The 14,105-nt window shown below is 37.8% G+C and overlaps 1 protein-coding gene across 1 annotated transcript; it reads right to left on the reverse strand.

Annotated features, from left to right (window-relative positions):
* Positions 1 to 4,389: 4,389 nt before the first annotated feature.
* Positions 4,390 to 5,948, reverse strand: LOC141426905 (SOX domain-containing protein dichaete-like). Its single transcript, XM_074086156.1, has one exon. The coding sequence runs from the start codon at positions 5,805 to 5,807 to the stop codon at positions 5,067 to 5,069; it is 741 nt and encodes a 246-aa protein (XP_073942257.1). The 5' UTR covers positions 5,808 to 5,948; the 3' UTR covers positions 4,390 to 5,066.
* Positions 5,949 to 14,105: the final 8,157 nt, after the last annotated feature.

The raw sequence follows: 14,105 nt of genomic DNA on the forward strand, positions 1-14,105 counted from the left end.
TTTGTGCTAGTCCTTTGTGACTCGTAGATGTCTAATATTTGAAACTCGCTATGATCCATACTAATATTATACATGCGAAAGTGTGTTTGTATGTTTGTGTGTTTGTCCGTCTTTCACGCCGTAACGGAGCGACGGATCGACGTGATTTTTGGCATAGAGATAGTTTATGGCTACATAGGCTTTTTATCCCGGAAAAATGCACAGTTCCCGAGGGAACAGCGCGCGATAACCGAATACCACGCGGGCGGAGCCGCGGGCAAAAGCTAGTTTATTTATAAACCATTCAAAATTATAATTTAAAACTTCGCTTTTCTATAAATCGCAATAGCTACCTTCACATTTTAATAATAATAACGTCTATTTTGTAATAAAATCGCTACTCGAATCGCCCAATGTTGCCAGTCCGCCCTCAAGTTCCACTAATTTACTCAGGCTACTCTAATACGGGGCATTTTTCGATACTACACTATAATAGAGGCTGGATTTCAATTACTTATTTGCCAATCCGTTACCTGTACAGGCATAGTGGTCTTGACTCGATTGCCTCCCGTCTGGCCGTTGGAATCGAACCCGGCTCGCACAATGGAATACGTCTAAATAAATAACACGGACTTCACATTGTAATGCCGCCTCCGTACAAAATATATTTTCCCGACAATAGCCACGTTCGGAATGGGAAAAATGGGGCACACTCGAACGGGGGAAATGCTCTGTGCTGGCAACACTCGGGCTTAATTCAAACGCGTTCCATTTTTGAAAATTTGAATACATTGTGTCCATTTGGGGTAAGGTTTGACTGCGTATTTTTTGCTTTTTATTATTTTTCTGTTTATGTCATTTTGTGTAGCGGCCAGTATGCAGTACGAATAAAAAGTAAAAGTAAAGTTTGTAGCTTTATTCGGTAGAAATAATCATCACTTAAACTGGAACTGGAACCGGATTTTCGTAACTAAAACTCTTTTTTCTATTATTCGTTTTTTTTTTTTTATTTGTAATATTAATAATGAAAATTGAAATTTACTGCAACAATCTACGAAGCAATTCAATGGTGTGGATGAAGTTCCCAAGCAGGCTCATGAGAGTATGTCCTCGAGAGGAGGCTTGTGCCCAGCTGTAGAACATGTGTAGGCCAAATATGATATGACTACAGTTTACCCGCGGCTTCGCACGCGTAAATCATTAGATACAGCATTTGAATTAAAACTCCGGGATTTTACAAAATTCCCGTGGGAATTCCCGAAAATTACGTCGTGGTTTTCATTGACATTGCATTAACAGCCACTGTGCCGAATTTCGTGACTCTAAGCCCAACGGTTGTTATTTCGAGAATTTAACCCTATGCCGAGGGAATATCGGGATAAAAAGTAGCCTTTATATTATTCCAGATGTCCAGCTATCTACATAACAAATTTCATTTTTAATATAAGTAGGATAGTGGCATTATCTGTGGCAACATCTGTGTTTTTTTTGTTCAATAAATAAATAAATAAAATCTTGTTTATTCGTGTAACATTGACATATTTGGTTAGTAATACAGGTAACATTGAAAACAATAGTTTAGTAACACAACAACATGTACACAAATGAAAAATTAATGAGGTTCACCACCATGACGGTAGCAGGTCGGGCAACCCAAAGCCAAATAAAGCCAGTCGACCATTTACTTAAAAACTGTAGTAATAAACTAAAGCTTTATATAATTCTCTGACATTCGAAATACCAGCGCCTCATTATGAAAGCGACGGCAAATCGAGACGGTATGAATATTTAAATGAATAATTTGACAAATAATTTTACTTTAAAACAGATAAATCCACTTCATAAATCCGACAAAGGGTCGAAAATCGTAACTGCAAACAATGACCTACCCAACTAATAATTAATTCAAAAGTCGTTGAGTTCCTTTTGGTTGGGGCCACGAGGACAGCGTTGAAGCTGTTGTTGTCTAAGCTATGGTTTTATAAAATACTAACCTTACCAACAAAAAGTTGGAAAACCCCCGACTATGTAAGTTCAAAGTTCAATATCTCAAAAACGGCTGAACCAATTTTGATGAAACATGTCTAAAAATCATCGCTAGAAAACCTGATTTTAAATAAAAAAACCGCATTCAAATAAGTTCACCCGTTTAAGAGCTACGATGCCACAGACAGACACACATAGCGGTCTCTTTTTGCGTCGGGGGTTAAAAATAAATGAATACATCAATCAAATCAGCCCACATCTATCCACTGATGAGTAAAGGCGTCTTCATTTTTACACCACTTTTCCCGGTCCTCTGCTAGTCTCATCTACAGTTTGCCAGCCTACTTCCAGATGTCGGGAGAGGGTGGGCGGGCCGGCCCGTTGGTCGGAATACTTAAATAACAAAAAAAAACGTCTGAAAAAAAACCGCCGAAGACAACTAAAAAGTAAAAAATAATTATGCCCTACCTAGCTGTTGCCCGCGACTATGCTGATTTACCGCAAAATTTGCCTAAGTTAATTTAGTATAAGTACCTAGTAATATTTTTTTTATCCAAGCGTCGTCGCTGTCGGGGGACCGCTAAGGTTAACAGGAAACTAAAGTACATATGTTGTATTTTTTAAAGTATTAAAGTGGCGGTGCAGCGCGTCTGGCATGTTCGCCGAGAACAGGGTAGATGACTTCTTTGCTGTCATGCGACGCATTGCTCACAGGCCAGAAGGTTCTCAAATGGCGTCCGCGGACCGGGAGACGAGCTGTAGGTAGGCCTCCATCAAGACGGGCGTCGACCTGGTTAAGATCGCGGGATCGCGGTGGATGCGGAAAGCAAAAGACCGGTCTGAGTGGAAAGCCTTGGGGGAGGCCTATGTCCAGCAGTGGACGTCTTTCGGCTGACATGATGATTATATTTCTATAAGCCATTCTCTGTCAACGGATTGGTATGCACTTATAACTGAAGTAAATAGTTGCAATTATTCTTATTTCAGTTAAATATCTTAGTCCACTGCTGGACATAGGCCTCCCCAATTGCACGCCACTGAGCACGATCCTCGTCCACTCGCATCCAGTTCTTGCCAGCCACCTTGCGAAGATCATCGCTTCAAGCCGTTCCACGCCACGTTAAATAAATAAATATAAAAATAAAATAAATACAAAATGTAAGTCAAAAGCGCGTTTTTCATGGCCTCAATTCGAGCGCCACGGAGGAATGGGATAAAACAATCGCATCGAAAAACGCCCCCGTCAGAATAGGGGCCGTAATTATTAAATTGAAACCCGTGTTCGGGCGACAGAATACACCCCTAGAACTTCGCCAGAGGGCACCCCTGTCGATCCCTTTCTGGAATTTACCTTGGCTTTTGACTTTTTTATTTATTTGCGGATTTTTATTTGAAACTATAACTAAGTTCGGTTAGTTATACAGACATAGGTACCTACTTTTTTTTAAATAGGTATTTGGAATTTTGGAATTTGTTTTAGTTAGAATCTACTGAGTATTTTTTTTAATAGAAAGGTCCCTTTCCAGGGTCAGTTTTGCAGCATTTTTTATTTTTACCGATTTTAATAACTTTTAACAAAACGGAAACGGACATACAACAAAATTCAAATGGAAAATTGTGATCACTTTTTTCTTCATAAACCTCCAATATTATCAAGTAAAATAATCTGTAGGTGCTATCTATCAGTTAAGACTCGTACCACATCAATTAAATACCTACTCAAAAGTAAAGGAAATATAATAGTGTTAAAGCAATTTATAAGTTGATATTTTACTTAGTAACAGAAATCTTTGTAGGAAATTACAAATAGAGACATCTGATCATGAAAAACGAAATTGAACAATGACTGCGAAAACCTCTGAATATCTGTAAAGTTTTGAGAAGGTCCTACGTCATGTTGTAAAATATATATTAACGACGAAAATAAGTGTTGAAACTATGTATGTAACTCTACCTATTACGTTATTCCTAGATTCTCGATCCAAATTAAAATTATTTTTGTCAATCGGATAGAATATTTGTAGGAAGCATGCAAGTAAAGTATCTAACCTCAGTAAGTAAAGCCTCTTCTGAATAATATCTACAAGAGAAGAAGTAACAAGGTATTTAGAGTGTGGCTCTAATTGTAGCTCTATCTAAATGTCTATATTTTTATTTTTAAGAAACTTCAATAAAAAGGGTTCTGCTTATAGCTGTGTAGGTATATTTTGTATTTAGGTTAAATAATAAAAGTAGCAGTGGGACGTATATAGGCTGGGATGATGATGATGATGAATAAAAGAAAAAATATTTTTCTTATTTCAAGTCAAGTTAATCAACGTTCCTGTTTTCAAAAAAATACAGGACACCTTTAATCATACCTAATTTTTGGTCACGGTTCCTTAGTAATTAAATGGGGTGGATAACACGATGAAAACGATATAGTAAAATAAAAACAATTTAGTTTATTTTTATGGCATTAACAAATTTTTCTTCTCAAATACTATAATACATCGTTGGTACTGACATCAAAATACAATTAAACACTAATATATACATTGGGGATGCACGAATACCTCCAGAGTCAGACATTTGTACAGGTTGGCTACATACAGACTACGCTAGGAATCAATAAATAAATTACACAGCAATTAATAAAATGTAAGGCTAAGATCCTGATGCATAACGACGTACAGAAACGATCAAACACAACAAGCCGACGCAAAAGAGGAGAAAGAAAATGTGGAGCCAGTCTTAACTATTCAGCTAAATGTCCTGATATCTATAGAAAATAATCTCTTTTTGGTACCAATCTCACTTTACATAACTAACTCTCCGTCACTACTTTACCTTAAATATTTAAAGATGCATCGAAAACAAAAATCACAGTTAACACAATTCGAATACTCTAACAATTAGAGTCTAGTGAGCTAAAACTCAACGTAATATTTACAAGCACTTGATATGAGACGCACTCGGATTTACAATTTTCGACTACAAACTATTTAATTAAATAAATAAAATTACGGCGCTTATGTCTTCACAGTTTGTAACACTTAATACTAATCCACGTGTTCGTTGCCGGCCGAGAAGTGGGTCCTTCAGGGCAGGCAAGTTGGTCTTCAATATATGACGGAGACAGGCCGCCGGAGCTGGTCGTCGTGCGGGCTGTGCTGGTTGGGTGTAGCCGGTGACACCGGCGACGGCGGCGCTGCCCCGTACTGGTGGAACAGTTGCGAGGAGAACGGCTTAGGAGGCGCCGCCGGGGACGTGTACAGTGACGAATAAAACGATGACACCACCGCGGCGGCGGACGAAGATACCGTCGGCAAACTTTCAACCTTTGGAGCCATCAATTTCGAGAACTGTAGGTGGTCTAACTGGTGAGGGAAATATGGTGACACTGCCGGGTATGAGAGTGCATCCAAATGTCCAACGCCTGGTGGCGGACCGGCGAAATATGGCAGCGGGAAACTGGCGAACGCTCCTGCGCCAGGAGCTCCTCCGGAAGTCGGGGGCTTCGGCTTCCTGCGCGGCCTGTACTTGTAGTCCGGGTGCTCTTTCATATGCAGAGCTCTGAGCCTCTTTGCTTCATCAATGAACGGCCTCTTCTGCATTTCGGACAACAATTTCCACTCGGCGCCGAGCCGCTTGGAAATTTCCGAGTTGTGCATTTTCGGGTTGTCCTTGGCTATCTGGCGGCGCTGGAGTCTGGACCACACCATGAACGCGTTCATTGGCCTCTTGATGTGCATCTCTGACTGCGGCGAGGACGCGGGCAGCGGCTGCGGCATGCTCGGGTACTCCGGCAGCATACCCGGATGCATCGAAAACGCGTAGGGATGATGGCTGAGCGTCGACATGTTCACGTGAAATACTTGACTCTCAAAAATGTTTTAGATCATTTATTGTATGGTGATTTATGATTTATGGCACAATGGTGAATGGGCACAGGCGAGAAGGTGAATGTGTCGCGTCGAATTCAAGCGACAGACTGACGGGATGGTGCAGAGCTCGCGTGGTTATCGCGGAAGGGGGGCGCGGCATGGGCGGCGTGACCGCTACCAATAGAGCTCGCGCGTGTAAAGCCTGCGCCCCTCCTAAACACTTGCAGCCGTCCTTATTACACCCATACTACAAAACCTCTGCGTCCCCTTCCCTCGAACAACACCCTAGCTTGGGACAATCGTACAGCTGTTTGTGCTTGGATCTGCCGCGGCTCGGCTCAATGCGTTATAATATAACTGGTAATAAAGGGATATTTTGATGTTCCTTTTCTCCCAGTGAAAATAACAGCGAATGACATAAAAACTTGGTCAGGTGTGCATTACACCTGCAGAGTTTCGGTTACGCAAGTTATTTGATTCGTAATTAGCTTAGTTTTAGAAATTATTAGAACTATGAGTACTTATTTTATGGTGTTAGGTTTTTTATAGAGAAATAGGCTTGCGTTAGATCAAAATCACGCCAGATGGTAAGCGAAGTTGAGGACTGAGATGGAACATGCTTGCCTAATAGATGCCCATTCACCCTAGACTTTTCAAATCTAAGGTGATTGTAGCGATCAGAGATTACAGACTCAGGTAGGGCACGCAGATTATCTTAGATATAAAGTTGCTCTTTTGCATATAGATATTTAAGGTATATCTGAGTAGATGCTTATTACAGTGGTGGTGGTATAACTACAGTGGTGCCTCACTGTCGATTAAGAACCGACTTATGAAATCAAATCTTTCGAAAATAGATAAGCAGGTAAATAGGTACTATTCGAAAGTTTTGGTTTCCTGGATCAGAATTTCGGTATGTTTCTGTTTTGGCTGAAATCGAAACTTTATTCGAGATTTTTAGTGTAGCTTAGGTATTTTACCTATTATGTATTTTTAGACAAGTAATTCTTGTTTATTATTTGTTTATTTAGGGTTCATATCGGCTTGCTTACTTATTGAAAGTCCGAATGTAATGTTTGTCAGAATGATTGTTTGTCATAACTCTTTTTTCTCTGAATACAATAATTGCTGGGACACAAAAGGAATTTTCGTCTGGCACGTCGCGATACCCTTGGAGCCTTATGCTGCGGATATTATACAGGGTGTCCCAGAAGTACCACGTCACAGTGACACCAGAGGTAGGCCAGCTCAAGAGGAACCTAACCAACCTAACATGACCCCAGTAAAAGTTGCACGGTACGATAGGTATCTGTTACGATACATATATACTCAGCGAAACAAAATTTGGCCCACTCCACATACCAAATTACCTATTACTGCTTAGGTACATTTGAGTAGTATATATACATATATATTTTATTAAATTGTATAACTCTTTACTGTACCTATTTTTTTTTGCGGGGATATAGTTCCCCGTTAGACTTAGGCGGCTATTGTAAGGATTTGCTGTCTAATTAGATAATGAACTGATTTAGTAGAGTTTGGGACGCGTCATTTCAGCGTAGACAAGCTCTACGTCTGTTTGTTTGTTACTTTTTCACGTCTAAACCACTGAACCGATTACGATGAAATTTGTTACAGATAGTTTGAGTCCCGGGGAAGGACATAGGACAGTTCTTATCCCGGAAAATTGCACAGTTCCCGCGGGATAGTGATAAACGTATTCTACGCGGTTGCAGTCGCGGAAAACAGTTAGTCGTTCTATATTATTTTACTTTTTCCACTCTAATGCACATACATACAACTTCTCTCCCTAATTGAAATGTAATCCATAACATATCAATTTGTTTATAACAATAAATCATTAACGACATTCAAAACCTTTATCACCAGCGCTACCGATTCACGATACCACTAACGCCATCTATTGGCGCTACGCGATATCGTCATCGCCGCTTTTTACCATTTTTACGTAGCGCTACCATGGCACTTATGCTGCCCAAATTGTACCTACTACAGATTTAACCCTACTTTATACACTTTTACAATATTTTTCTCAAAAATGTCCGTAAAAGTTGGCATTATTCTTTACATATCAGAAGGTGAAGTGCATAGTTTATGGTCAGCGAAAAATTAAAAAGTTAAAAAGATTGCAGGCGCGCTAGCTCGACAATAATGAATTAGCGCGCCTGCAATCAGTCACATTTTTTTTTAAGTTAAAAAGGCCATGGAAATGTTGGCACAAGTCGTATACAGCCAAGTCTAATGGCCGGTATCAGATATTTTGTTGGAACTCCGGACTTTTTCTATTGGGTCTGAAATAACTTGTGGTGTTTTCGGTGGAAAAATACACCTGCAGTTTATTTTTAATGAAAAAAGGTGGGAAAGCATAAGAAAAATATTGGAATAAAATTAAATTTTATAATATATTTTGAGAAAAAGTTTATTCTATTTCAGAATTATTCACCATTTTTGAGAAAAGCTTTATATTAGTCTCGGTTGGAATAGCAATTGCTGGCTTCGTATTAGTTAAACGGACTCGCAAGCTCGTCCGTTTAATACTCATACTCAGCCAGCAATTGCCTACTTCCAGGCCACGACAATAATCTACTATTGCAATAACTTATATATTAACACGGAGCTTCGTAACACGAAAACCATTTACTTACCTCCTGCTCTCTTAGGTACTCCTTATTTACCTTCACGTTTCATTCAGCTATTGCACCGTCCGTGTATAGTCAAGTGCAAAAATAAGTGTCTATTCGAACCACTCAAAAATATATTACTATGGCCTTATTGCGTCGGTATAGAGTCTGTGGTACTTATTTTTGAAACTTTGAATAAGTTGATATTTTCACACTTAACACCTGTATAAAATCCTGTATTTATAAAAATCAATTAGACAAAAAAAACTTAGCATGAAATTGTGTCGCCTGCCAGAATTCGCTCTCTAGCTTTAAAAATACAGTATGCCGATTTTCAGAAATATTAAATAAAACTTTTAGGGCCGGTACAGATCTTCTGAATAATTTTTTGCTGTCGCAATTTGTCGGATAAGTTCATATTTATCTTGCTATCTCAATTAGCTCCAGTAAACTTCAGTAAACTAGTTGAGACAGCAAGATAAAAACGAACTTTTCCAACAAAATACGGTGGCAAAACATTAGAGGTTAGGTACTTAGGAAAATTTTGCGGCTAATACTTTGTTAGATTTAAAATGGTTATAAAAACGCAAATATTCATTGGTCGATTGAGCAAATGAAGTAAAAAGTTAGGTAATTTATGAAGGTAGGTATTTCACTGCCACAGATGGTCTAAAAAAATAAGGACATGCCGTAAAAACTGTTTTCCAAAGTAGCCCCTGCATTTTAAAGTAACCCCATTTTACTACGTCTGTACCTACGACCTACGACGTGTCAGATGTTTTTGCACGGTGATATACATAGAGTCTTTGACCATGGGGCTTTTAATCCAAGGTTCGATCCTTCTCGCTTAACTGAGCTAATTTTGTTCTGCAACTTTCTTAAAACTATGATCACTGTTAATTTTTTTTTTATAAATATTAAATGTCATTTTCAATGTATGCCATTTTTGCCGGAAGTGCTCGGTAGACGCTCTCAAAGGTGGAACCCCAAATATACCCATCTGATACCAGCATGAAACTAATTCCAGTCGGTATGAACCCTCATTTCCGGAATAGGTATATAAGTCTGCCAAGGCTGTTTCTGCCGAAACACCTTAACATACGAGATATGTGAGCAACCTCTACCTACTCCGCTCAATATAGACATTTCAATTTCCATAAATTCCGGCAAAGCCGAATTTTGGTGGAGACCTTTAGGAATAAAGTGTCAAAAGTTCCCATTGATCCCATGTGTGTAATAAGTTATTCGGGGTCAAAGTTCAAGATTTGAGGCTATCTGTTTTTTTTCGAAAACGGTAAGTTTTATCAAAAAGTAGCCGAGGCAAAAATTATAGATCTTAAAATTATCTACAAAAATGGTCTTGATACTTTTTTTTCTAAGAATTACCATTCCCGAGATATCACGATTCTAAAAGTTGAAGGAGTCACGTTCTACATGATAGCACATTGATAAATGTTTATGTAAGAGATGTCAAATAAATGTCAAAAATTATTCAAAGGCCCCCGTACCAAGAGACAGCGACAACACTGCCATGTCCGATGAACTGATTTAACGATTAAACTTTGAGGATCAAAAAATATCTAAATAAGTTATTTGAAAATGTTACAAAACAAAAGTAGTTTAGTTATGGGAGTAGAATCGAACCTTGAATTTGAAGCTCCATGGTCAGACACCCTGAAGATATTAATACAGGTTACTGTAACTACTTGACGGTAAGAGAATGGTTTAATTCCATTTCTTAGAAATAGGGTCTGTTTCACCAATCATTGATAAATTTTATGTGCCAAATAAATGTAATACCTTCTCTGTTTCATCAGACATAACAAACAGCGACAACACTACATTTATCTGTGACATAAAATATATCATTGAATGGGAACTGGACGCTTAATAACATTATTACTTACGCATTCAGTTAGGTACTTATTAAAACTCATAAAACATTGTGTTGAAAACAAACGTTTAAAATGGCGGTTATTTTTTTAAAGAAGGCCGACAAAAAACATAGACTCGTGCACGCTATTTATGAAGCAATAATTATTTTGGTTACGGACCCTAAGCTTTCAAAATGACAATATCATGAACAAAGTCGTCAAAAGCCTTTATTCTTAACTTACGTCGACCGACAAAGTGTGTTTTGTCGTTGTAAAGAAACTAGTGAACAGCAAGGCAACAAACCAAAAATCATACTTTAAAACAGTAAAAGAACATCCACGAAACTAGCATATCTTTATACCTCGACGTTCCGATACCTCCAGCCATCTCTTTCTAACCCAACAAAGTGAGAGAGAGAGCTAGTTACCATTCCTGTGAGGCCGGACAAAGCCAGGGCGCACAGTATGCCTTAATGCCTATTCGCCCCATCTTCCTATTTTAATTTACTCAAATTTCCCATGACACCTCACCCAGCATACTATTATGGTTTTTTCATATCAACGCCCGGTATCTCCGAACATTAACCTAATGGTTAATTACAAATTAACTAAATCTTAACAATATTGCTAGTTGTTAGAATTGGAATGTCTTTTACGTGTTTTTTTGGGTTCCGTACCCAAAGGGTAAAAACGGGGTCCTATTACTAAGACTCCGTTGTCCGTCTGCCTGTCACCAGGCTGTATCTCATGAACTGTGACAGCTAGACAGTTGAAATTTTCACTGATGATGTATTTTTGTTGCCGCTATAACAACAAATACTAAAAACAGAATAAAATATATTTAAGGGGGGCTCCGATACAACAAACGTGATATTTTTTCCGTTTTTTGCTCGATATTAATAACGGCAACATTTAGACGCTTGAAATATTCACAGAATATTTAGTTGTATATTCAGTTTAAAAAATAATTAGTTAAAATAAAATAAATATGTACCCTGGCTCCCATAAAACAAACGTGTTTTTTTGCCGTTTTTTGCTAATGTCTAATATTGTATGGATATTGGTACGGAACCCTTCATGTGCGAGTCCGACTCGCGCTTGGCCGGTTTTTTATGTATAATTGAATTTTAAAGCGCATTGATTTTATTATTGGTACTGCTGTATTTTTTTATTAATAAATAAATTACAAATGTGAAAGTTTGCGCGTACATACGATACAACGTTTCAAACTTTCGTGATTCCCACTCATAGTCAAAATACCATAAACGGGACTTATCACGCTATTTTTACACGAGTAATATTTACCTCGACGTTTCGGCAACGTTACAGTTGCCGTGGTCACGAATAGACCAAGTCTAAATAAAGAAATATTAAATAAATATTACTCGTGTAAAAATAGCGGGATCCGTTTATGGTATTTTGACTACATACGTTACTTTTTTTCTCGCTAAAACGGCAGAATGGATTTGAATAGAATTTGGCACGTAAACAGCTGAATCTTGGTACTAACATAGTACAGGCTACTTTTTATTCCGATATTATCAGCGCTGCGCTGCGGCTCTTGATCACCCTTTTTAGCCTCAAACTAAGTAGCAATGTATAGAAATCTTTTTTTTTACCCACTTCTAATGAACCAATTGACTAGAAATCTTGTACAAGTATAAAGTTTATAAATAAATACCTACCCTGAGACTACTCTCGTAAGACGTGTTTGATAAATTAATCGGTTCAACACAACCACTGCCCTACACCTAGAGGAATCGACCCCGGCCACAGAATAAGTTAGTAATAGTACAAGTACCCCGGCTCTTTTTTACAATCCCGGGTTTGGAGTGGTAATGAAAAATGGTAATTAAAAACCAATAAATCAACAAAAAAAACAGCTTTTTATTTTCATTTGGTAATTTAGTTACCTACTCGTTAAGGCCACACCTCACGAAGATCTTTCGAAAACTATCTGTGGGATCCCGTAATTGGCTCTGTGTTGCTATTCCTACTACATATTGTGTTTTTAGCTGTTCGTTCATGGCTCAGGTATAATATTATCGTAAGAATTTAGTGTTTTATTAAAAAAGAGATGTCATATTTATTTTAAAAAATTAATTTAGTTACGAATAAAACGATCACGTTAACTAGGGTTTAGCACGCGCCACCGGCCCTTCCTCCATATCCTTATGGCATCTATTATTTTTCAGCAGAATGCTTCCAGTTAATGGCCGCTGATGATAATGCACATTGTGCTAGCAGCCGGCTGCTGAGGGCAATCTGAATAATGTGCGCTTTGTTCTGCTGGAAATTCATTATAGGCTGCATTTGCAAATTAGATGTGGATAGGTTTTTGCATGAAAACTTGAGGACCCATGGGTCTGTGTTTCTTTATGTTTCAAAATAAAGCATCGAGAAACGCTCACATCGTAACTCGCAGCACTCGCCTTTTTAAAATCTTTTGAAATCCCATGGAATACGTATGACCAATGCGTTTCGGTGAAGGTTTATAAAAATATGTATAAATATTTAGATTCGTATTCGTTGTATCACTTTGTAAAAAAAAACAAACAAACATCAAAATGGCCGCTGGTCATTGTGCTTGTAATTGGAAACAAACGGGCCCTAACAGTTGTCATTTTACTATTGTCATTTTATGGCGATTACTTAGCAACGGTCGCCACTTAGGTTGAAGTCAAAGCACGGGACATTTACTTCTACAGGATGATTTCTAATCATGTACCTCAGAGAAAATTAACAGATGTATAAAAATCGGAGTGGAATTTTTTAACGCCATCATTTTTTATTTACCACCAGTTCAGTAGTTAAAACATGAAAGCGGAACAAACACACAAAAAAGCTCACTGTCACGATTATTCAGCTAGGATGTTTGTTCGAGATATTTGGTCCTTATACAAATGATTATTATTATCATTTCGATATCGATTATTTATCCCTTAAAGATTAGGCTGGTATAAACACTTTTTTACCCGACTAACCCAAGGAGGGTTATTTATAATTTAGTCAATCGGTGTGGCAAGTATATTTTCAAAAAGCTCTGAAAGGATTTTTCAATTAATTAAAGGAGAGTCAATAAATTTTCCTATCTTTAACATTTAGACTACCTACTTTCCTCGAAAGTAGCGTTAAAATTTTCCAACCTGTGTTACTGTACACCCTGTATACCGTTCGCGAACAGAGAAACAGCTTGTAAACTATACCTAGTAAAAAAATAGAATTGTCCTGGACCGACCGTTAATTTCTGTTTGTAAAACTAATATCTTTATTGCGGTCATGAGCTTGTATTGTCACTGGATTACGTCTGTCCGTTTGTCCGTTTGTCGGTCGCTCCTTATTGTCACCATTGTTTTTCTTGTATTCATTTGTTTAAACAAATATTGTTATTGTCTATTTAATATGTCATTCAGTTCTAGGAAAATAGGAGCTCTTTCAAAATTACCGCTAGTTTGTCTTATTTAATAGAATAGATATTTAAGCTTTGGAAATGAAGTTTTTACTACTGGTTTCTTTACTGACTGTAGGTATACTCCGTTTGTTCTAACATTTGAAACTTACGCGGTAAAATTTGCAACGTCTTTAAATTAAACAACGAAACTACCTACTTAAAATTGTGCTAACTTCTATAATAAAAACATAATAAATAACACTAATAAATGTAAATGTAGGTATTTTTAGTCCATTTGTGTTCGAAATACCGAGGAACGTGTATTACAATTTGACCGTTAATAATAACCTTAAATCAAATGGAG

The sequence above is a fragment of the Choristoneura fumiferana genome, chromosome 3 (assembly GCF_025370935.1).
Source record: "Choristoneura fumiferana chromosome 3, NRCan_CFum_1, whole genome shotgun sequence".
NCBI classification, from domain to species: Eukaryota; Metazoa; Arthropoda; class Insecta; order Lepidoptera; family Tortricidae; genus Choristoneura; species Choristoneura fumiferana.